This window comes from Mus pahari, chromosome 1 (assembly GCF_900095145.1).
Source record: "Mus pahari chromosome 1, PAHARI_EIJ_v1.1, whole genome shotgun sequence".
NCBI classification, from domain to species: Eukaryota; Metazoa; Chordata; class Mammalia; order Rodentia; family Muridae; genus Mus; species Mus pahari.
Window position 1 is genome coordinate 53,099,517 of NC_034590.1, and position 21,336 is coordinate 53,120,852.

The window sequence follows — 21,336 nt, forward strand, 5'->3', positions numbered from 1 at the left end:
GGGCTGGAGAGATGTCTCAGCAGTTAAGAATGACTACTTTTAGAGAGTACATTAGGCTGTTAACAGCCCCATAGACTATTCAGTTCTAGGGGATATGACGCCCTCTTCTGGCATCTATAATACGGTTCGATGTCGTCCTGCCAATATATACATGGGCTTAAAAATAAAATCTTTGCCGGATATGGCGGCTGTATACCTTTAATGCCAGCACTCAGGAGACAGAAGCAGGATGATCTCTTAATGAGTTCAAGGCTAGCCTGGTTCACTTAGTGAGTTCAAAGTTCGCCGGTGTTGTAAAAGGGAGCTCTTGTCCCGCCTCCCCGAAAAGACTTTCCATTGGCTCTCACTTAACCAGCCCAGGCCAGCCTCCCTCATATAGCCTATCAGAATGAGGGGGCGGGAGCTTCTGCGTCTCTGACTGACAGTTGCGGCTCCCGGAAAATGTCCTGGCCTGTCGCAGTCTAAGGGTGTGCGGCTGCCATGGACAGCGAGCAGCCCGACAGCCTGGAGGGCTGGGTGCCGCTTCGCGAGGACCTCTTCCCGGAGCCCGAGCGCCATCAGCTGCGTTTCCTGGTGGCCTGGAACGCCGCGAAGGGCCAGTTCGCCGTCACCTGTCACGACCGCACGGCGCAGCGGCGGCGGCGCGAGCGGCGGGAGGCCGGCGACGGGGGATGCAGCTGGGCCGGGGTGCTGTCGCCCGCCGGGTTCCGCGGCGCGCACCGGCAGCTGGCGGCGCTGTGGCCGGCCCTGGAGCCCTGCTTCCCGTCGCTGCCGCCCGAGCTGGACGCGGCGAGCGGCGCGGGCTGGGGCCTGGGGCGCGGGCTGTGGGCGCTCCTGTGGCCTCTCCTGTGGCCGGCGCCTCCGGACCCTGGCGACGCGGCGCTGCAGGAGCTGTGCCGACAGCTGGAGCTCTACCTGGGCCTGGCGGCCGAAGGATGCGGCGGCGCCACCGTGCGCGACGTGCTCTTCCCGGTCCCGGGTGACTCGGCAGACTGCGAGGGACTGAGCGAGTTCCGCGAGAGGACGCTGCGCGCGCGCCTGAGCCAAACGGCCACCCGGCTGCACCAGGTACGAGGCCCCGAGGCGCGCCGGGCCGAGGGCGGGTCCGCGGGACACTCGTGATGCGTCCCGGGCGTCGCTGGTGCACCTGCGCCTCTGCTGGGAGAGAGTGGGGACCTTGAAGTTGAAACACAGTAGTGGGGTGTGTGTGTGTTTTGCTAAGATTATCATCAGAGTGAGTCTCCGCGCTGTCTGGCTCTCTTGTTTTTTGGGGATTGTTTATTTTTGTTTTTGAAACAGGGTCTCTCAATCTGTGGTCCAAGCTGCCTCAGCCTCTCCTGTCCTGGGGTTAGGTAAGAGTTTACTTGCAGTTCTGAGCCAGGCTCCGCACTTCACCTTTTCCCTGTTCTGGGCAGAGCCGGATGTTGTAATGGGAAAGGCCAGAAATATTGAAAGAAAAACTGAAAACAAGGCATGCCCGTAGGAATAAAAACATAAACTAAGTGAAAGCAATTTGGGGTTCTCTGGAGAAGACGGGGGATGACTAAAACGGTCTCAGGATAAATGACATTTAAAAGATAGTTTTATTTTTTTTCTTCAAGCAATAAGGATTCTATTATTATCGTCAAACAAATGGAAAGCCCTCAGGAAGTGAGGCTTTACTCATCAGCTTTTAATGGCAACCACAGGAAGGCTCTTTTGGACCAGATAGTTTGAGACACACAGATTCATTATTTGTGTGGTAAACTTGACAGACCCTAAAGAGGGGACTTTTCACTTCACTGGAAGATTTAAGGAGAATGTATAAGTTTTACCCAGCAACAATTTCCCGAAGAGAGCCAAGTTTCAGAGCTTCGTTCCACATTCTGGACACTCCTTGGACATTTCCTGTTTTTCGTTATTGAGCCACTGTTCTAGTGTGTTTTCTGTTGCTGTGATAAACGCTCTGACCAGAAGTGGCTCTGGGCAGAAAGGGCTTATTTTGGCTTACAGGTTACATCCCATCATCAAAGGAAGCCAGGATAGGTTCTGGAGCACAGATAATGGATGAAGGCTGGTTACTGGCATGTATAGCTCCCTTTCTTAGCCCAGGACCACCTGCCCCCAGGTACCCACATTTGCTAGCAAACAAGAAAAGGCTAATGTTAATCTGATGGAGGCAGTTGATCTTGTGCTTCCCCTTCCCAGGAGTCAAGTACACAACTGAAGCTAACTGTGAGTCGCCATTAATTAAGCAGGCATTTTGCTGTGTTTCTTTTGAGGAAGGGGAGGTGTAAGAATTCAGCCATATAGCAAAATCTTGATTGTTGTGTATTATCTTAAGCTAAATCTAGAATGAGTCTTTTAAAACTAAAATGATTTTATAGAAGGATTCTGTTTGTGGAATCTTTGTTTTGAGACAGGGTCTCATACAGCCTAGGCTGTCCTGGAACTCACCATGTAGTTCAGGATGCCCCCATACACTGATGACTCTCCCGCTTCCACCTCTGAAGTACTGGGAGTATAGGCTTTTGTCATCACACTACAAACTCTACAAACTCACCCACCTACTCCTCCTCATGGTGTTGACTTCACCAGGAGACTTTTCAGGCCAGCCAGCGGTTGGTCCTCAGCCTGATCATTTATATCCGACTTGGCTGTTTGACTAGTACTAGGGTTGGCTCCGAGCCAACAGCGAGTTGTTGGGCAAGCACTCTGGTGGCGAGTCATCTCCCTCCCTCCCTTCCTCCCTCATTCTGTTTTCAGGCATCGCTGACTGCTGACTAGGTAGCCCAGGCAGGCTTAGTCTCATCCCCGCCTCTCCTTTCCTCCTGGAGTCCAGCCTCACAGGTCTTGTTCTGTTTTCCTCATGTGTCCACTGTGCTTTTCAGAAGTTTCCTGTTCCAGGATTGAACCAGTTTCAGCTTCCCAGAGCAGCCCAATTACAGGTCTGCTCCACCAGACCAGCTCCCAATTGGTTCTTGACACTTCATTTCTTATATTCTTAGCCCCGCCCCCTCCAATTCTTAACCTCTGTATACTGGAAAGTTACATTCTCCTCAAGTTCAAGTTCATCCCCTCTGTTACATTCTAGTCAGCTCATCCTGTCAAGCTGTTGATGTGCGGAATTCACCTGTCCATCTGGGACTTAGAGATGGAGCTAGGTAGAAATACTGAGTGTGTCATGTCCATAGAAGTGTAGTCTTTATGTTTCCTTGCTTTGAGGAGGACCTTGGCTTTGTAGCTCAGGCTGACCTGGAACTATTTAGCCCAGGCTAGCTTTGGACTCACAGTAACACTCTTGTTTTAGCCTCCCAAGTGTTGGGATTATAGGGTTTGAGCCATCAGGATAATCCTCGAATTATTAAATAGTCATAAAAGCAGTCTTGAATGACTGTGATGGTATTCCACAGACCAGCCATCTTATTTAACTATTGCGTTGTTGGGCCTTTGGTTGGAGAACATTTTCATGTTCATGAAGTTTAAAATTGCTGTTTTAAAATTGGTATTTTAAATTTAATATTGGGTTTCTTTTATTTATTTTTGGTATGATTTTTTTTTTAAATGTTCAGATTCAAGCTCTATTTACATTTTTACCCTGTAGGTTCTTCAAGATCACGGGAAAGCCAATACCATGGTAGCATTAATGAAAGTTTATCAAGAGGAAGATAAAGTCTATCAAGAATTAGTTACCATGGCAACCACGTTCTTCCAGTATTTACTGCAGCCATTTAGAGACATGCGAGAAGTTGCAACTTCATGTAAGCTTGGTATTTTGGTATGTTTCCTGGTATTTTTATCTTACTACCTTCTTTGTATTATTATTTTAGTCACATATAAGGTTCAGTCTGTTTTCACTTTGAGTTCATCTTTATATTTAGAATATATATATTGTAACCTCGGCTGGCCTCAAATTTACAATGTAGCTGAGGCTAGCCTTGAATTTTTGATCCTCCTGCCTCCACTTCCCAAGTGTTGGGACTATAGGCAGTGTTCTTCAGTGGTAGAGCTTGTGCCCAGTGTGTTCAAGGCCCTGCACTTTGTCTCAGTACTGATAAAACTACCACCACCAACAAAAGCCAGGCCTGGTGGCACAGGTCTGTCAGTATAGCCATGCAGGAGGTGGGCCCAAGGCCTGCCTGGGTAACAGAGAGTCAAGACCCAGTTTCAAAATAAAAAGGAAGGAAGGATGTAGGGCTGTGGCTCAGGTGTAGATGGCTTGCTGAGTGTGTAAACCTTGTCCTCAAAGGAGAGGACATGGACTAAAAGTGAAGATGCTCCTTGCTTATTTTCTCAGCCCCTTAGAACACTCCAGGTTTGGAAGTATTGGCGTTCCTGATGACAGACTGGGTTTAATGTGATGTGCATTTCCTTTAGCTTATTCCCACCTGTAAGGACACGTGTAGATTTCTCAGAAGTGAGAGGCAAATTTAAATAGCAGGGCCTTGATTGTAATTTAGTAATTTAAACTTTAATAATTGCTGTTATTCTGATTTCATTAGGGCAGTGGTTCTCAACCTTTCTGGTGCTATGACCTTTAATACAGTTCCTCATGTTGTGGTGACTGCAACCATAAAATTCTTTTCATTGCTACAAAATTACAAAACTGTAATTTTGCTACTGTCATAAATCATAATATAAGTCGGGTGTGGTGGCACATGCCTTTAATCCCAGCACTCGGGAGGCGGAGGCAGGCAAGATTTCTGAGTTCGAGGCCAGCCTGGTCTACAAAGTGAGTACCAGGACAGCTAGGGCTACACAGAGAAACCCTGTCTCGAAAAACCAAAAAAATCATAATATAAATATCTGTGTTTTCTGATGGTCTTAGGTGACCCCTGTAAAAGAGTTGCTTGGTCCCCAAAGGGGTCACAACCTGTAGGTTGAGAACCACTGCGTTAGGGTGACCCTATTAAGAAAAGGCATCATCAGTATTGCCCCATGTGCCAACAGCTAGAGTCAGGAGCAGGGAGATGCTTTGCTCCCCCCAGTGCTGGCTGTCTCTCCACAGGCTCGTCATGACCACAGCAGGATGCTGTGTTGTCTGTCTGTACTTCTCACCCCCCCTGTACCCCCACATCCCCGGACGGGGTGGTTCTCATCACTGCTGCAGTCCTTACGAGTGTGCGGTGTGTGTGTGCATGTGCAGTGTGTGTGCGTGTGATCAAGATATAACTCATACCCTGTACCTCAGAAGTATACATTTCAGTGATTTTTAATGCAGTATAACAATTACTCTCTAATATTAGAACACTTTTTTGTTTAACATTTAGTTGTGTGTGTGTGTGTGTGTGTGTGTGTGCGCGCGCGCGCTCACCCCTGCATAGCACACATGGAGAAAATAGATTTTCTCCTTCCACCATGTGGGTTCCGGGGATAGAACTCAGGTCATCAGGTATTGCAGCGAATGTTTCAACCCACTGAAGCATTTCACCAGCCTACAGTGTTAGAAGACTTTGAACCCTCAAAGTAAACCACATACCCACTACAGTCATTTCTCATTTTCTTCAACTTCATGTAATCCCTAGTCTGCTTTGTCTCTGTACTTGGCTGCTGTGGAATTTTCATTATGTTTAGCTTTTTTTTTTTTTTTTTTTTTTTTTTNCTGGAACTCACTCTGTAGACCAGGCTGGCCTCGAACTCAGAAATCTGCCTGCCTCTGCCTCCCAAGTGCTGGGATTAAAGGCGTGCGCCACCATGCCCAGCTTATGTTTAGCTTTTTATCTTTGTATGTGATATGTGTATGTGCTTGTTTGTGTGTGACTGTCGGGCTTGCTGACCTGTGAGCTGCTGGGGCTCCTCCTGTCTCCATTGCCCATTTTGGCATAATTGACTTGGCAGTTTGGCAGAATTTGGCTTGGATTATGAGCATGTGTTACTGTATCTGGCTTTAGATGGATTCTGGACTTTAGGTGGGTTCTAGAATCTGAACTCAGGCAAGACAACGACTTTCCCCTCGAAGCCATCTCCCCAGCCCATAGAAATCTCATACAAGGAGAACTCTACAGTGTGTGTAGCTGTGCCTGCATCCTCACTTGGCCGCAGGCTTCACTTCTTTTTCCTGGCAGACGACCCTCATGGTGAGGACAGACTGCCTTTGTTCACCCGTTCACTCTTGGTAGACACTTGGCTTCTTTACACTTTTTAGATATTATGAATAATGTTGCTGTCAGTGTGTGTGTGTGTGTGTGTGCGCGCGCATGTGTGTGTGTGCGTGTGTGCATGTGCATGTGCATACCTGTGGCTACCTTCTTTTTTCTTTTTTGAGTCAGAATCTGAGCTTGCTCATTCTGTAGCACAGGGTGACCTTGAACTCTCTGCCTTAGCTGCTTGAGTGTGGGATTGCAGATTGCAGCCACAGGACTTACTTTCATTTCTCTTGTGTATATACTAGGAATTATACCTGCTGCATCACATAGTAATATTTAGCTTTTGGTTTTTTAAAAAGCTTAACTTTTTGAAGGCTGCCAGACTGTTGGCCAAATCAAGTGCACTGTTTTAGTGCATCTAAGTGTGGGCTCACATTTGTATCAACACCAACTCTTGGTATGTTTTGTTGTTTTTGAGGTCAGATATTGCCACACAGCCCACAGCAGCCTTGATTCATGACAATTCTCCTGCCTCAGCCTTCTAAACAGTGAGATTACCATGTGTCCCCACCATGCCTGCCTTTAACACTTGTTACTTTGGTCTTTATTCTAGGGTAGGAAGTGGTATCTCATAGCATTGACTTGCATTTGTGTAACATAAACCCAGCTATGCTAGATGCACAGGAGTCCTGAGTTTGTACTGTTAGAATAGTGCATTGCAGACTGGGCAATGTATAAACAACAAGACTTTTCCCTTATTGTTCTGGTGGCTCCAAAGTGGAAGATGAAGGTGCTGGCAGACCTGGCATCTGACGGGAATTTGTTTGCTAGTGTTTAGCTGGCTGTCCTGGTGTGTCTGTCCTTACATGGTAAAGAGCAGAGAGACCTTAAGCCTCTTCTTATTTATAAGGGTATCACCCCTAGCCATAGGGCTGTATCTGCATGGCTTAATCCCATCACATGGGGATTTAGGCTTCCATAGATGACATCAGTCTATAGATATGAGTGGCACTGCCTTGAATACATAAATGTGAATATCTTTTAGGTGGCCATATTACATGCATTTAAGTATTCAAATATTAAGTATTTAAGGCTCCAAAGAAACTACAGCAAAAGCACAACTGTGTATTATTACCTAACAGCACCCTGGAACAGTTGTAGTAATGCAAAGTCTGTTAGTGTTTTCCCTCTGTACCCTGAGTACACCCTTGTCTTCAGGGGTGCCCAGCATGGAGCCCATTGACTTAGCAGTAGTAAAAAGAGTGGTTACAGCAGTCCACATAGCCACTTCAACATTTCCTAATGGTGTTACATCATTCTTTTGTAGAAGTCCCTGAATGAGGATGAGCTGGGTCCTAGAAGGGTGGCTGCCCTACAAAAGGAAGCCAGTGAATGGACCAGACGGGCTGAAGAAGCAGTGGGCTCTATCCAAGACATCACTGTGAATTATTTTAAAGAAACAGTAACAGCATTAACAGGTGAGACCACTTTACTAAGATAAATGTAATTTTTATTTTATGAAAATAATATTTGCATGCATCTTCAGTACCAGGTTGCACATTTGGTGTGGGTGCTGGGAACTCAGTGGAGGGTAAGCATGTTGAGTCTCCAGCCTGGCAAGCAGAGAGAAGTCTGTGATGTGTTTGTTCAGCACATCATAAGTGGTAGGGGCAAGATACAACACTGAATAAGAATAACAAGGCTCTGAAAGCAGTTGGGTCTGCCAGGGGTTCCCGAGAGGCCTCCCGAGAGGAACACGTGCCCATGACTGAATAGCGACGTTGTACAGAGGCTCAAGAGTTGCTTGGCAAATAGAACTTAAAGCAAGTCCATGGGCTGGGTCCTAGAGAGCATGGAGAGCTTTGTATGAGAGGGAAGCGGGCCAGCCAGGCAGGGTCGCACTAGCTGAGGCTTTGCACTGTCCATTATAGCCCCAAGTAGGAAATCTTGTTGGTCAGTCTGCATGTTAAGGTATCATACATATATATATATGTGATCCACAGTAACATGAATACACACATAAAGTGTGACCCTTGATATCTTCTAAAACAAGCGGTAGAAGCCGCAGCTGTCCTAGGTTGCTCTCTGCTGCTGTGATAAACTCCATAACTAAAAGCAACTCAGAGAGGGAAGCATCTGCCTCATTAAAGCTTCCAGGTAAGAGAAGAGGTCTTCACTGAGGGAAGCCAAGGGCGGAACCGAAGCTGAGCCCTGCGAGGCTTGCTTTCTACTTGCTTGCTAAGCTAGCTTCCTTCCTTCCTTCTTCCCTTCCTTCTTTTTTCTTTCTTTTATTGAAAATAGATTTTGCTCTCATGTAATATAGTCTGATTATGGTTTCCCCTCCCTCTACTCCTCCCAGTTCCTCCCCACCTTATCGCTTGACTGGACCACCCCCTTTCTGTCTCATTAGGAAATAAGCGGTCTCTAAGGGATAGTAGTAAAATAAAACACAGTAAGGTAAAACAAAAACTAACACATCAGAATTGGACAAAACAACAAACAGAGGAAAAGAGCTTAAAGAGAAGACAGGAGAAATAGACCCACGTGTTCTCACATTCAGGAGTCCCATAAGAACGTTAGAATGGAAGTCATAATATGTATACAAAGGACTTGGTACAGACCTGTGCAGACCCTGTGCATGCTGCCTCGGTCTCTGTGAGATCATATGTTCATTGATCATGGTAATTTAGAGGGCCTTGTTCTCCTGGTGTCCCACACCCCCTCTGGCTCTTACACTCTGTCTCCTCTTCCACAGGGTTCCCTGAGCCCTGAGAGGAAGGATTTGATGGAGATGTCCGTTTAGGGCTGAGCATTCCAAGGTCTCTCTTACTCTCTACCTAATGTCTGACTGGATCTCTGTATTTGTTCCCATTTGCATGTACACACACACACACACCACTGTTCTCTCTTGTGTGCAGGAGGGAGCTTCTCTGGTGATGACTGAGCAAAGACTGATCTATGAGTATAGCAGAATGTCATTAGGAGTCAGTTTATTACTACTTTTTTTTTCTTTTTTAAAGAACAATAGTATTTGGTTTTATCCTATATCCCTGGGCTATCTTATCTCAGGTTTGGAAACTTAAAGCAATGTTGGGTATGGGTTCCATCTCTGGAATGGGTGGAGTGGGCCCGAGTGGGACTGAAGTCAAATAAGTATTGGTTGTGCTTTGTGTACCATTGCCCTAGCATATCTTGCAGGCAGGACTCCATTGTAGATCAGAGGTTTCATGGCTGAGTTGATGTTTGTTTCTCTTACAGTAGCATGCAGATTAACTTCCCATACCAGAGACACTAGAATTTAGGGGCAAAGGCTCAGTGTATGGTATAACTCCATGTTCAGTGAATTGTGTAGATGATTGTCTTCAGCAATGAGGCCTTGCCATCAGTTTGTGGAGAGAAACTTGTGATCTTGGCAACAGCCCAGGTTTGGGGAATTCCCAAAGGACCCCTTTGGCCAACAATTCAATTAGATGTCACAAAAGATGGCCAGTTGGGGTTCCATCTACCCATTATTTGGCAACTTTATCTATATCATCTTCATATATATAAATATTTTAAGAAGCTTCTACTGTATTTTAAGCTTCCACACTACCCCTCAGATGGCCCGTAATTTAGTTGTTTCTCCCCCATTCCTCCCTCATCCCCTTCTCTCCTCTTCATTTTCCCATTCCAGCCCCTCCCCATCTATAACTATCTATATTCTATTTCATTTTCATAATGAGATCTATTTGTCCCTCTAGTCCCTTACTTTATAACTAACCTGATTCTTCTGATTGTAGCTTGGTTAGCATTGACTTAACAGCTAATATCCACTTATAAGCAAATGCACACTATATTTGTCTTTCTGGGTCTGAGATACCTCACTTACAGTGATTTTTCTTTTTATAGTTCTATTTATTTGTCTAGAAATTTCATGCTGCTGCTTTTTTAACAGCTGAGTAATATTCCAGTTTGTAAATGTACCACACTCTCTTCACCAATTCCTCTGTTGGGGGACATCTAAGTTATTTATAATTCCTGACTACTTGGACTAGAGCAGCAGTGGACATGTTTGAGCAGATGTCTCTGTAGGAGGACAAAGTGTCAGTTGGGCCTATAACCAAGACTGGTATCACTGAATCTCGAGGCAGATGATTCCATATCCTGGTGAACTGCCACACTGGCTTCCGGAGTGGCTGTATGAGTTTGCACTTCCATCAGCAGTGGGTGAGTGTTCCTATGTCCTCAACAGCATCAGTGTAAAGATGAAATCTCAGTGGAGTTTTGATTTGCATTGCCCCGATAGCTAAGGATGGTGAACATTTCTTTTAAGTGTTTCTCAGCCATTTGAGATTCTTCTATTGAGAATTCTCTGTCAAGATCTGTACTCCATTTGAAATTGTGTTATTGTTTTCTTGATTCCTAGGTTTTTGTATGTGTATGTATTCTTTTTATAGTTTGGGTATTCATCCTCTCTCTATTGTGTAGTTGGTGAAAATCTTTTCCCATTCTGTAGGCGGCCGCTTCTTCTGAATGACGATGTCCTTTGCCATGCAGAAGCTTTTGAGTTTCATGAAGTCCCATTTATCAATTGTTGATCTTACTGTCTATGCTAATGATGTTCTGCTCAGAAAGTCTTTTCCTGTGCCAGTGAGGTCAAGGCTATTTCCCACTTTGTTTTGTAACAGATTCAGTATATCTGGTCTTTATATTAAGGTCTCTGATCCATTTGATCAGAAATTGAGTTTTGCAGGGGATAAGTATGGATCTATTTGTATTCTTCTACATGTAAGTGTCCATTTTGACACCATTTATCGAAGATGCTTTTTTTTTTTCCTTTTTCATAGTGTATTTCTGGCTGCTTTATTAAAAATCAGGTGTCCGTAGGTGTGTGGATTTGTATCTGGATCTTCAACTTTATTCCATTAATCAATATGATAGTTTTTGTGCCAGTACCATGCTGTTTTTATCATTATAGCTCTGTAATACAACTTGAGATGGGTGTGTGTGTGTGATGCCTCCAGAAGTTCTTTTGTCATTCAGGATTATTTTAGCTATCTTGGGTTTTTCTTATGAAGCAGAAAATTGTCCTTTCAAGATCTGTGAAGAATTGTGTTGGAGTTTTGATGGGGGTTGTGTTGAATCTGTAGATTACTTTTGATAGATTGCCCAATTTTTACTATGTTCTACTGATCCATGAGCATGTAAGATCTTTCCATCTTCTGATATCTTCTTCAGTTTTTTTCTTCATCATTGTTTTAAAATTTTTACCATACAAGTCATTCACTTGCTTGGTTAGTTTTGGTTTTTTTGAGACAGGGTTTCTCTGTATAGCCCTGGCTGTCCTGGAACTCACTTTGTAAACCAGGCTGGCCTCGAACTCAGAAATCTGCCTGCCTCTGCCTCCCGAATGCTGGGATTAAAGGGGTGCGCCACCACACCTGGCAGCTTGCTATTTTTTGTATATAGGAAGACTATTGATTTTTCAGAGTTAACTTTGTATCCAGCTACTTTGCTGAAAATATCAGCTGTAGGAGTTTCCTGATGGGATTTTTAGGGTCTCTTGTATACACTGCCATACCATCTGCAAATGAAGATACTTTGGTTTCTTCCTTTCCAATTTATATCCCCCTGCTCTCTTTCAGTTGTCCTTTTTTTTTTTTTTTTTTTTTTTTTAAAGATTTATTTATTTTATATATATGAGTATTCTGTCACTGTCTTAAGACACACCAGAAGAGGGCATCAGATCCCATTACAGATGGTTGTGAGCCACCATGTGGTTGCTGGGAATTGAACTCAGGACCTCTGGAAGAAAACTGGAGTTCTTAACTGCTGGGCCATCTCTCCAGTCCTCTTTCAGTTGTCTTATTGCGCTGGTGGAGACAGACTTAACGTTGAATAGGTTCCTGATTTTAGTGCAATTGCTTTGAGTCTATCTCTAAAGAGAAAGTTGATGTTGGCTGTGGGCTCCTTATAAACTGCCTTGATTATGTTGAGGTGTGACCCTGTATCCAGGGATTTTTCTCTCTTCAGGACTATTATCATGAAGGGGTGTTGGACTTTGTCAAAGGCCTTTTTAGCATCTAATGAAATGATCATGTGGAATTTGTCTTCCAGTTTGTGTATATGGAGGATTACATTTGTAGAATTATATATGGTGAACTATCCCTGTATCTCTGAGATGAAGCCAACTTATCTTCTTGGACTTGGTTTGGAAGTATTTTATTGAGAAATTTTACATCTGTGTTCATAAGGGAAAATGGTCTGTAATTCTGGTTTTCTTCTTGTGTATTTACATGGTTTGGGTATCAGAGTAACTGTGGCCTTGTAAAGCAAACTGGGTAGTTTCCCCTTTTGAGGAGAATTGGCATTAATTCTTCTTTGAGAGTCTGATAGAATTCTGTACTAAAATCATCTAAGCCTGGGAATATTTTTGTTTGTTTGAGGGACTTTTAATTACTGCTTCTATTTCATTAATGGTTATAGACCTGTTTAAATTGCATATCTAATCTAGATTATACTTTGGTAAGTGGTATGTATTGAGAAAATTAATAATTTTTAAAAACATTTTTCAGTTTGGTGGAGTACAGGTTTTTAAGGTATGTCCTTATTATTCTATGTAATTCCTCAGTGTATGTTGTCATGCCCCCTTTCCATTTCTAATTTTGTTAATTTGGATATTCTGTCTCTACTTTTTAAAAAAAAGATTTATTTATTTATTATATGTAAGTACACTATAGCTGTCATCCAGAAGAGGGTGTCAGATTTCATTACAGATGGTTTTGAGCCATCATGTGGTTGCTGGGATTTGAACTTAGGACCTTTGGAAGAGCAGTCAGTGCCCTTAACCACTGAGCCATCTCTCTAGCCCCTGTCTCTACTTTTTAATTAATTAATTTGGATAAAGGATTGTCAGTCTTATTGTCAAACCAACTCTTTGTTTCATTGAGTCTTTGTAGGTTTTATTTGTTTGTTTCTATTTTATTGATTTCAGCCCTGAGTTTTATTATTTCTTGCTGTCTACTCCTTTTGGATGTCATTTCTTCTTTTTCTAGTTTTTTCAAGTATGCTGTTAACTTACTAGTATAAGATCTCTCTCAAGTTTTTGTTTTGTTTTTTGTTTTTTGTTTGTTTTTTTGAGACAGGGTTTTTCTGTGTAGCCCTGGCTGTCCTGGAACTGACTCTGTAGACCAGGCTGGCCTCGAACTCAGAAATCCACCTGCCTCTGCCTCCCAAGTGCTGGGATTAAAGGCGTGCGCCACCACTGCCTGGCCTCTCCACATTTTTTATGTAGGCAACTAGTTCTATGAACTTGCCTCTTAGGATCACCTTCATTGTGTCCCTTAAGTTTGAGTATGCTGTGTATTTGTTTTTATTTAATTCTAGAAAGTCTGTAATCTGTTTTGACCCATTTTTTTCATTCAGTAGTAAGGTATTCAGTTTCCTTGAGTTTTTAAGCTTTCTGTTCTTTCTGTTGTTCTTGATATCCAGCTTTAATCCATGGTAATCAGCTAGAGTATGGTATTATTTCAGTTTTCTTGGATCTCTTGAGGCTTGTTTTGGGTCCAAGTATTAGGTCATTTTTGGAGAAAGTTCTGTGAGATGCTGGGAAGAAGGTGTATTCTTTTGTGTTTGGGTGAGACGTTCTGTAATTATGTTAGGTCATTTGGTTTATGATGTTGGTTAGCTCCAGCATTTGGTTTATGATGTCAGTTAGCTCCAGCATTTAGTTTATGATGTCGGTTAACTCCAGCATTTGGTTTATGATGTCGGTTAACTCCAGCATCTCTCTGTTTAGTTTTTTCTATATGACCTGTCTGTTGGGGAGACTGGAGTATTGACATTTCCCACTGTCATCTTGTGTTTGGAGCATAGATGTTAAGGACTATAGTGTCACTGGGTAGTGGTTGGCACATGCCTTTAATCCTAGCACTTGGGAGGCAGATGAAGGTGGATCTCTGGTCTACAGAGTAAGTTCTAAGACAGCCTAAACTACATAGAGAAACTGTGACTCAAAAACACACCACTACCACCACCAAAAGAGAGAGAGAGAAAGAAAGAAAGAAAGAGAGAGAGAGAGAAAGAAAGAGAGAGAGAGAGAGAGAGAGAGAGAGAGAGAGAGAGAGAGAGAGAGAGAGAGAGAGAAAGAAGAGAAGGAAAGAAGAAAGAGAGAGAGAGAGAGAGAGAGAGAGAGAGAGAGAGAGAGAGAGAGAGAAAGAAGAGAAGGAAAAAGAAAAGAGTTGGAATGTCCTCTTGGAGAGTTTTTTCTTTGAGTTAGCAGTGTCTTTCTCTCTTTTGATTGGTTTTGGTTGAAGTCTTATTTTGTCAGATATTAAAGTGGCTATACCAGCTAGCTGCATAGGTCCATTTGCTTGGAACATCTTTTATTGTGAGGTGATTTCTTTCTTTTTTTTTGGTTTTTCGAGACAGGGTTTCTCTGTGTAGCCCTGGTTGTCCTGGAACTCATTTTGTAGACCAGGTTGGCCTCGAACTCGGAAATCCGCCTGCCTCTGCCTCCTGAGTGCTGGGATTAAAGGCATGTGTCACCACTCCCAGTGTGTGGTGATTTCTATCCTTGATGTTAAGGTATGTTTCTTGGATGCACAAAAGGATGTATCCAGTCTATTAATTAGTCTGTATCTTTTTATTGAATAATTGAGATCATTAATGTTGAGAGATATCAATGAGTGGTGTTTGTTGATTCCTCTGTGTGTGTATGTGCCTGTGTGTGTTTGTTTCTCCTCTTTTGATGTGCAGGTTTGAGATTATTTATTTCCTTGTGTTTTCTTGGGTGTTGTTAATCATTTTAGGTTGAATTTTTCCTTATAGCCTCTTCTGTAGGGCTGGATTTCTAGATAGATATTGCTTAAACTTGGTTTTATCATGGAATGCCCAATTTTCCTCGTCTATTATGATTGAAAATATTTTACTGAGTGTAGTAATCTGGTGTCTATGATCTCTTAGTATCTGTAGAACATCTGTACAGGAGGCCCTTTTGACTTTTAGAGTCTCCATTGAGAAGTCAAGTGTTATGCTAATAGGTTGTTTCTTTATATATTACTTGGTCTTTTTCCCTTGTAGCTTTAATAGTCTTTCTTCTGTACTTTTAGTGTTTTCATTATTATGTGCTAAGTGGACTTTCTTTTCTAGTCTAGTCTATTTAGTGTTTTTGAATGGTTCTTGAACCTTGACAGGCATCTTCTTCTTTAGGATAGGAAATTTTATTTATTTATTTTTTTCTGAGACAGGGTTTCTCTGTGTAGCCCTGGCTGTCCTGGAACTCACTCTGTAGACCAGGCTGGCCTTGAACTCAGAAATCTGCCTGCCTCTGCCTCCCAAGTGCTGGGATTAAAGGCATGCGCCACCACGCCTGGCAGGAAATTTTTTCTTTTATGATTTTGTTAAATATTTTCTGTGCCTTTGACCGGGGTTTCTTCCCCCTTTCTCTATTGATTTGGCCTTTTCATAGAGTTCCGGATTTCCTTGATATTTTGTGCCAAAATTTTAATATTTTTAGATATATTTCCTTCCTTCCTTTCTTTCTTTTTTCTTCCTTCCTTTTTGTGTGTGTGTGTCGTAGGTGTCTTTCTTCTATCTGCCTGCAAGTCTTTCTTCCATCTCTTGTAGTATGTGGGGAGGCTTGCCTCTGAGGTTCCTGTTGAAGTTTTGAAATTTTTCATTTCCAGATTTCTCTCAGTTTGGGATTTCTTTATAGATTCTGTTTCTACGTTCCAGACCTGAACTGTTTTATTAATTTTCTTCCACTCTTTGTGTTTTTATAGGTTTCTGTAAGGGTTGATTCATTTCCTCTGTAAGGACCTCAATCATAGCCATAAAGGTTATTTTAAAGGCCCATCAGGCTGTTGCCCTCTAGTGGAGATGTACTGTCCTGGTTGTTGTTTATGCTGGTGTCTAGGCATCTAGGCTGGGGGATTGTAACTCTAGGGTCTGATACCTGGTCTTGCCTTTGTCGTTGAGTGTTTGGTTCTCTGGTTCTGTTGCCCTCTCTGGTTCTCTAGTTTGGTGGCTTTGTGTTTCTGGGTAGGAATTTCTTCTGGGATCCTGAGAGGTGTGGCCACTGAGGGTTCCTGGTGTCTCTAGGTATTGGGAGCTGACACTTAGGAATAGGGATGGGCTGAGAGAGGGTGTCGGGGGCTCACTAGACACAAGAAAGCCTAGTGCTCCGCTCTTGCAGATGGTCTGCTACAGAGCTGGAGATGAAACTGGGGGATTGGATTTGGAGGAGCTGAGGGAAAGGTGAAGATCAGCAGTTAGCCTACTTGCTTCCCTGGCTGGAATGGCCTGTTGCTCCCCAGGGAATGCCTGTTGGAGTTGGGGACTGAGATAAAGCAGGGAGGGGGGAGTTTGGAGAGGAAGATCTGTGTGATTCCTTGGGGGGGGGGGAGACCTCAGCAGATGGTCTGCTGCAGAGCTAGGGATAAGATTAGGGGATTGGTTGTGAGGCTGAGGGAGGGGGGAAGGTCTAGTCAGCCTACCTGTTTCCCTGGCCACGTGGTCTGCAGGTTCTCAGTGGGTGCCTGCTGGAGCTGGGGGGTGCTTCCCTGGCTGTCAGCCACTTGCCTTCTTACAACTGGGAACCACAGGGATTATAGTGGGATCATCCACAATGGACTAGGCCTACTACATCGATCAACAGTCAAAAAAATGCCCTACAGACATGCCCATATGACAGGCTGATGGAATCAATTGCTCAGTTAATGCTCGTCTTTCCAGGTGACTCTGGTTTGTATCAAGTTGATGAAAACTAACCAGCACACCAGTATATTAGGATTTGAAGTTAGATTGAAAGTAGAGTAATGGTCTTAATGTTGGTCAGTCTGTTCATAGGAGCCTGTCTAGCCACAGAGATAGTCTGGACCAAGATATAAAAGCCGGGGTCTCAGTGAGGTGGGTCCTGAGCTGGCATTGTCCTGTATTGTCCTGCATGTCCTGAAGGTTTCTATCAGTGACCATGTATTCCTTTTTGTGATAATCGTTTTAGCAATAAGAGGCAACAACGAACTCAGGATTCATTAATGTGTTATACTTTTGTTTTACTTTATTAATTATAACTCAGGAATGCAGAAACAAATGGAGCAGGATCAGAAGAGATTTGGCCAGGCTGCCTGGGCCACAGCCATGCCCAGGCTAGAAAATCTCAAGCTCATGTTAGCTCGGGAGACTCTGCAGCTTATGAGAGCCAAAGAGCTTTGTCTAAAACACAGGCAAGCTGAAATCCAGAGAAAGGTGAGACAAAAATAAATAAACCTTTTCTCTAACACCATGTGTTCCTTTAGATTGCCCTTTTATCCTAGGCATTGGTAACGAACTCTGGTTTTCTCAGCACACACTTCAGTAGACAGGCTACTTACTAATGAGGGTGGGCCGGGACACTTCCCTTCCTGGTTCTCTGAGTTTAGGATCGAAGTGGGGACTGACTCACTTTAAAAATCAGTCCAGCAAGCCGGGCAGTGGTGGCACACGCCTTTAATCCCAGCACTTGGGAGGCAGAGGCAGGTGGATTTCTGAGTTCGAGGCCAGCCTGGTCTACAGAGTGNAAAAAAAAAAAAAAAAAAAATCAGTCCAGCAGTACATTTCAGTACCTACTCATGCACATACACACACAAACATTTGTGGATACATATGCATGCATTGTTACAATGTTCTGAAGCCAATTCTTTCATGCAGGAACTAAGCATTTTCTTCACCACTGAGCCCAGCACAGCTAAGCAAGCATGTGCTCCATCATACCTTAACTAAATGGTTCTTCATAGGATAATAGGTAAATCGTCCCCATGATCTTAGGACTTGTCAGTAGCTGTCTTAGATTCAGCTGCTTGTGAGAAGATACCACAGTTGGAGTGACTACAAAGACATTTCACTGTTTCTCACAGCTCTGGAGACTAGATGTCCACGATCTAGGTGCCTTGGGATTCAGTGTCTCTGGTGAGGGCTCTCTGTGGCCACTCATTCTCACTGCTTGCTCACAGGGCCTGTCCTGTGTCCATGGAGAGAGGAAGCACACTAAAAACTTTCACCACCACAAGGCCCCACCCTCTCGACCTCATCAAGCATAATCACCTCCAAGGCTCCCTCCAACAGGATCACCTTGGGATTTAGAATGCCAGCATCCAAACTTGGGGTAACACCTTCCACTGATGACACGATCTCATTGCCATTATGTTTACAGACCATGACTGTGTTGGTTTGTTTTAAGGGTAAGGTGAAGTATATGTAGAAAATGCTGAGTGAGTTCAAGTTTGTCTCTTGATGTGTTTCTGCCTGTCTCCTTTCTTACTGTTAGCGCCATGGAAGAGTAGAAGACAGCCAGAATGCTTTGCAGTTTTCTCTCACTGTGCTAATCAATCTATTTCTTTCTCCATACAAACCAGGTGGAAGATCTTCCGGACCAAGGAAAGCAGTTAGATGTTGTGGATGAGCTAGAGATACAGTGTTACGAGATTCAGCTGGAGTTATATGATGTCAAGCTTGAGATGCTGAGAAATGAGGAGACAATCCTTGTCACGCGGTTGGACTCTGTTAAGAGACTTATAACAGGTAATGTTAATGTTTATGTTAGAGGGAGGTGAGTCACGTGTTTGAGGACAAACAGACCAGTTACCAGCTGCTTCTTATATCTGCTGAATGTTTTTAGTTTCTCTTCAGTATTTTTATTATTCAACAGTATATTCATATATACATGAGACAAAGAAATCCTTATGCCCATTACATAGAGGCACTTAGTGAAAGCAATTTGCTGATAACTGTAGGGTTTTTCAAATGTGCTACATATGTAAAAATGAATATCAGTTTTTAAAACCAAAGCCATATACCCTATCAAGTGATCTTATTTATACCCAGTGCATAACAAACTCATTTAAATAATAATAATACCCACAGAATTTTAATGGCTGCATAGTACTCCATTTTTCATGCATGCTGTGATTTCTAGTTTCTTCCTGTCTTGAACATCAGTGCAGCAAAAAATTTTCTTTGCATGTGTCCTTGTGTGTAGCACAGATTTCTGGTAATTTATGAGATAAATTTCTAAAGATGGAATGATTGGGTAAGGGCAATGCTTTTTTAACATTTTAATATATATCTGCCCAAATGGCACTAGACAGTCATTGGAAGTCCTTCCCTCCTCCCTCTGTTCTTTCCAAGGCCTGGTTTATAAACCCCCTAGGGAAGCTACACAAAAGGAAACCATAGCAGCTGTACCAAGTAGCTATAGCTGGCCTCAAACCCACTGCAATCCTCCTGCCTCAGGCCTGCAGAGGGCTGGGGTCACAGGTGTACACCACCATACCTCACATCAGTTTCCTTACTGGTATTTTAATGTTTTTGTTGTTGTTTTAAGATAGCATTTCTCAGTGTCACCCTAATTGTCCTGGAATTAGCTCTGCAGACCAGGCTGGCTTCAAACTCAGAGATCCACCAGCCTGTGTCCTAAGTACTGGGATTAAAGGCATGCACAATTACCGCCTGGCTCTATTTTATGTTTTACAATGCATTTTATACATGCATACCATTGTGCACTGCTCATACTTGCCACCTCTGTTACCTGACTTTGTCCTTACCCAGCTCACGTCACCTTTCTCTCCCAATAGTTCTCCTCCCACTGCTGTGTCTACAGACACATGCACACACAGTGTTACTGATTCCTTGGGTTTTGTTTGTTTATTTTTGGAGACAAGCTCTGATGTAACTGGCTCAGCCCAGGTCAGGATTGCTGCATAGTCAGTGGTGGACTTCAATCCCCAATCCTTCTGATTCACTTCCTAAGTGCTAGGAGTGTAGGTGTGTACTGTTGGGGTTCAGGAATCGCCACCCAAACCAGCATTCATATGTGTTGTACTGGGGCATGTGACTCAGCAGCTGGAGGCAGCACATAGAGAACACTTGTCTCCAGAGTCTTTACTGGTTTGATTTTTAATGGGTCCTGTGGGTGTTGTCTTATATCTAATCACTGGTCTGAGCTCTGATGTTTCCTCATGTGAACTTCAAATGAGAGTGAGGAATCCAGGATTGGATCCCATCTACTTTTATGGCCATCAGGGGAGTCAGGATCACAAAGTCTGGTCCTTTTCAGAGTGTGCCCAGGATTGGTTCTGTTTTGACTTAGTGTTTCGGTCTGTGAGGTGGGATAATGAACATCCTATTTTTCTTCTGCAACTGCTTCCTGCTGACATAGGACATTGTCAAAGGGGCTTGGGATGGCTGAGATGTAGTCAAAGGCTGGGCAATGGGCCTTTATCAGAAGCATCTGCTTAGATGATCCAACTGAGCGACAGGGAGCATTCACATGGAGTGGACTGTTTAACATCAGCCTTCAGAAAGCCTGGAGTTCAGCAGCTCCACCGGTGATCCCTGTCAGCCAGGTGAAAATCTGCTGAGACAAATACAGATGAGGGCAGGAATGAAAATTGTCTAGTAATTGGGGAAGGTAAGAAATCCCAAGACCAAGGGGCAAATCCCTTTTTTAAGAACAGGCAGGCGTACTTATCTGGAGTCTATTTGATCTGTGGCAAGTGGATCCAAGAATTATGACTTTTTGGTTCCCTGAAGCTTATGTGAACTTTAGTTTACAAAAGGATGTACATTAGTATTTATCATTATACTGAAATTCATATTTTAGAAGAAGTAGTTAATGGTTGTCTTTAAGACAGCAGCAGTAGACTCATGCCTTTGAGACCTAGTAAAAACTATAGGTTTGGGTTAAAAGTCATGGAACATTCCTCAGTCCAGAGGGCTAGATCTGTATAGATTGAAGAGAGAAGATTTTAGCGCTATGAGAGGCACTTTAAAGACTATTCAGAAGGTAGCCAAAGGGAATTTAACTTAAAGTCTTGAGCTCCTCAAGACTGAACCCTAAGCACCCAGTTCTTCGTTAGCTTATCAGAACTCCACTGACCAATGCTAAAGTTCTGCACTTTGAAATCTTAAATCTTAGTATAACAATAGCATGGGGGAAATAGAAAACATTTCCCCTATTTTCTGTATATCTTAAATTATTTTTATACCTCTATAACTTATATATCTTAAAAATGCCTTCTTAGAACCTCCAATTTTGCACATCTTTTTAGACTCTCCAATATTTTATAACTTACATTTATCAACCTCAAATATCTTTTATTTGAAGTATCTAAGTCATTTTTCTATCATCATCTAAGTTCTTTTATATCCTTTAACTTTCATCATTTACATTTATCAATTTTAAACATTTTTCTAGACCCATAAATATTTTTTCCTCAGACCTTAAATAAATTTTACATTTTACATTTTTTTTTTT

At 43.1% G+C, this 21,336-nt stretch overlaps 1 protein-coding gene across 1 annotated transcript in view; it reads left to right on the forward strand.

The window, feature by feature from the left end:
* Positions 1-436: 436 nt before the first annotated feature.
* Whamm (WASP homolog associated with actin, golgi membranes and microtubules) overlaps positions 437-21,336 on the forward strand; it is a 33,668-nt gene continuing 12,768 nt past the window's right edge. Inside the window, exons 1-5 of the mRNA XM_021210384.2 lie at positions 437-1,068; positions 3,584-3,757; positions 7,393-7,543; positions 17,122-17,291; positions 18,437-18,602. Of these exons, the coding sequence (XP_021066043.1) occupies positions 481-1,068; positions 3,584-3,757; positions 7,393-7,543; positions 17,122-17,291; positions 18,437-18,602 (1,249 nt within the window). The 5' untranslated portion in view covers positions 437-480. The remainder of the gene's footprint in view (positions 1,069-3,583; positions 3,758-7,392; positions 7,544-17,121; positions 17,292-18,436; positions 18,603-21,336) is intronic.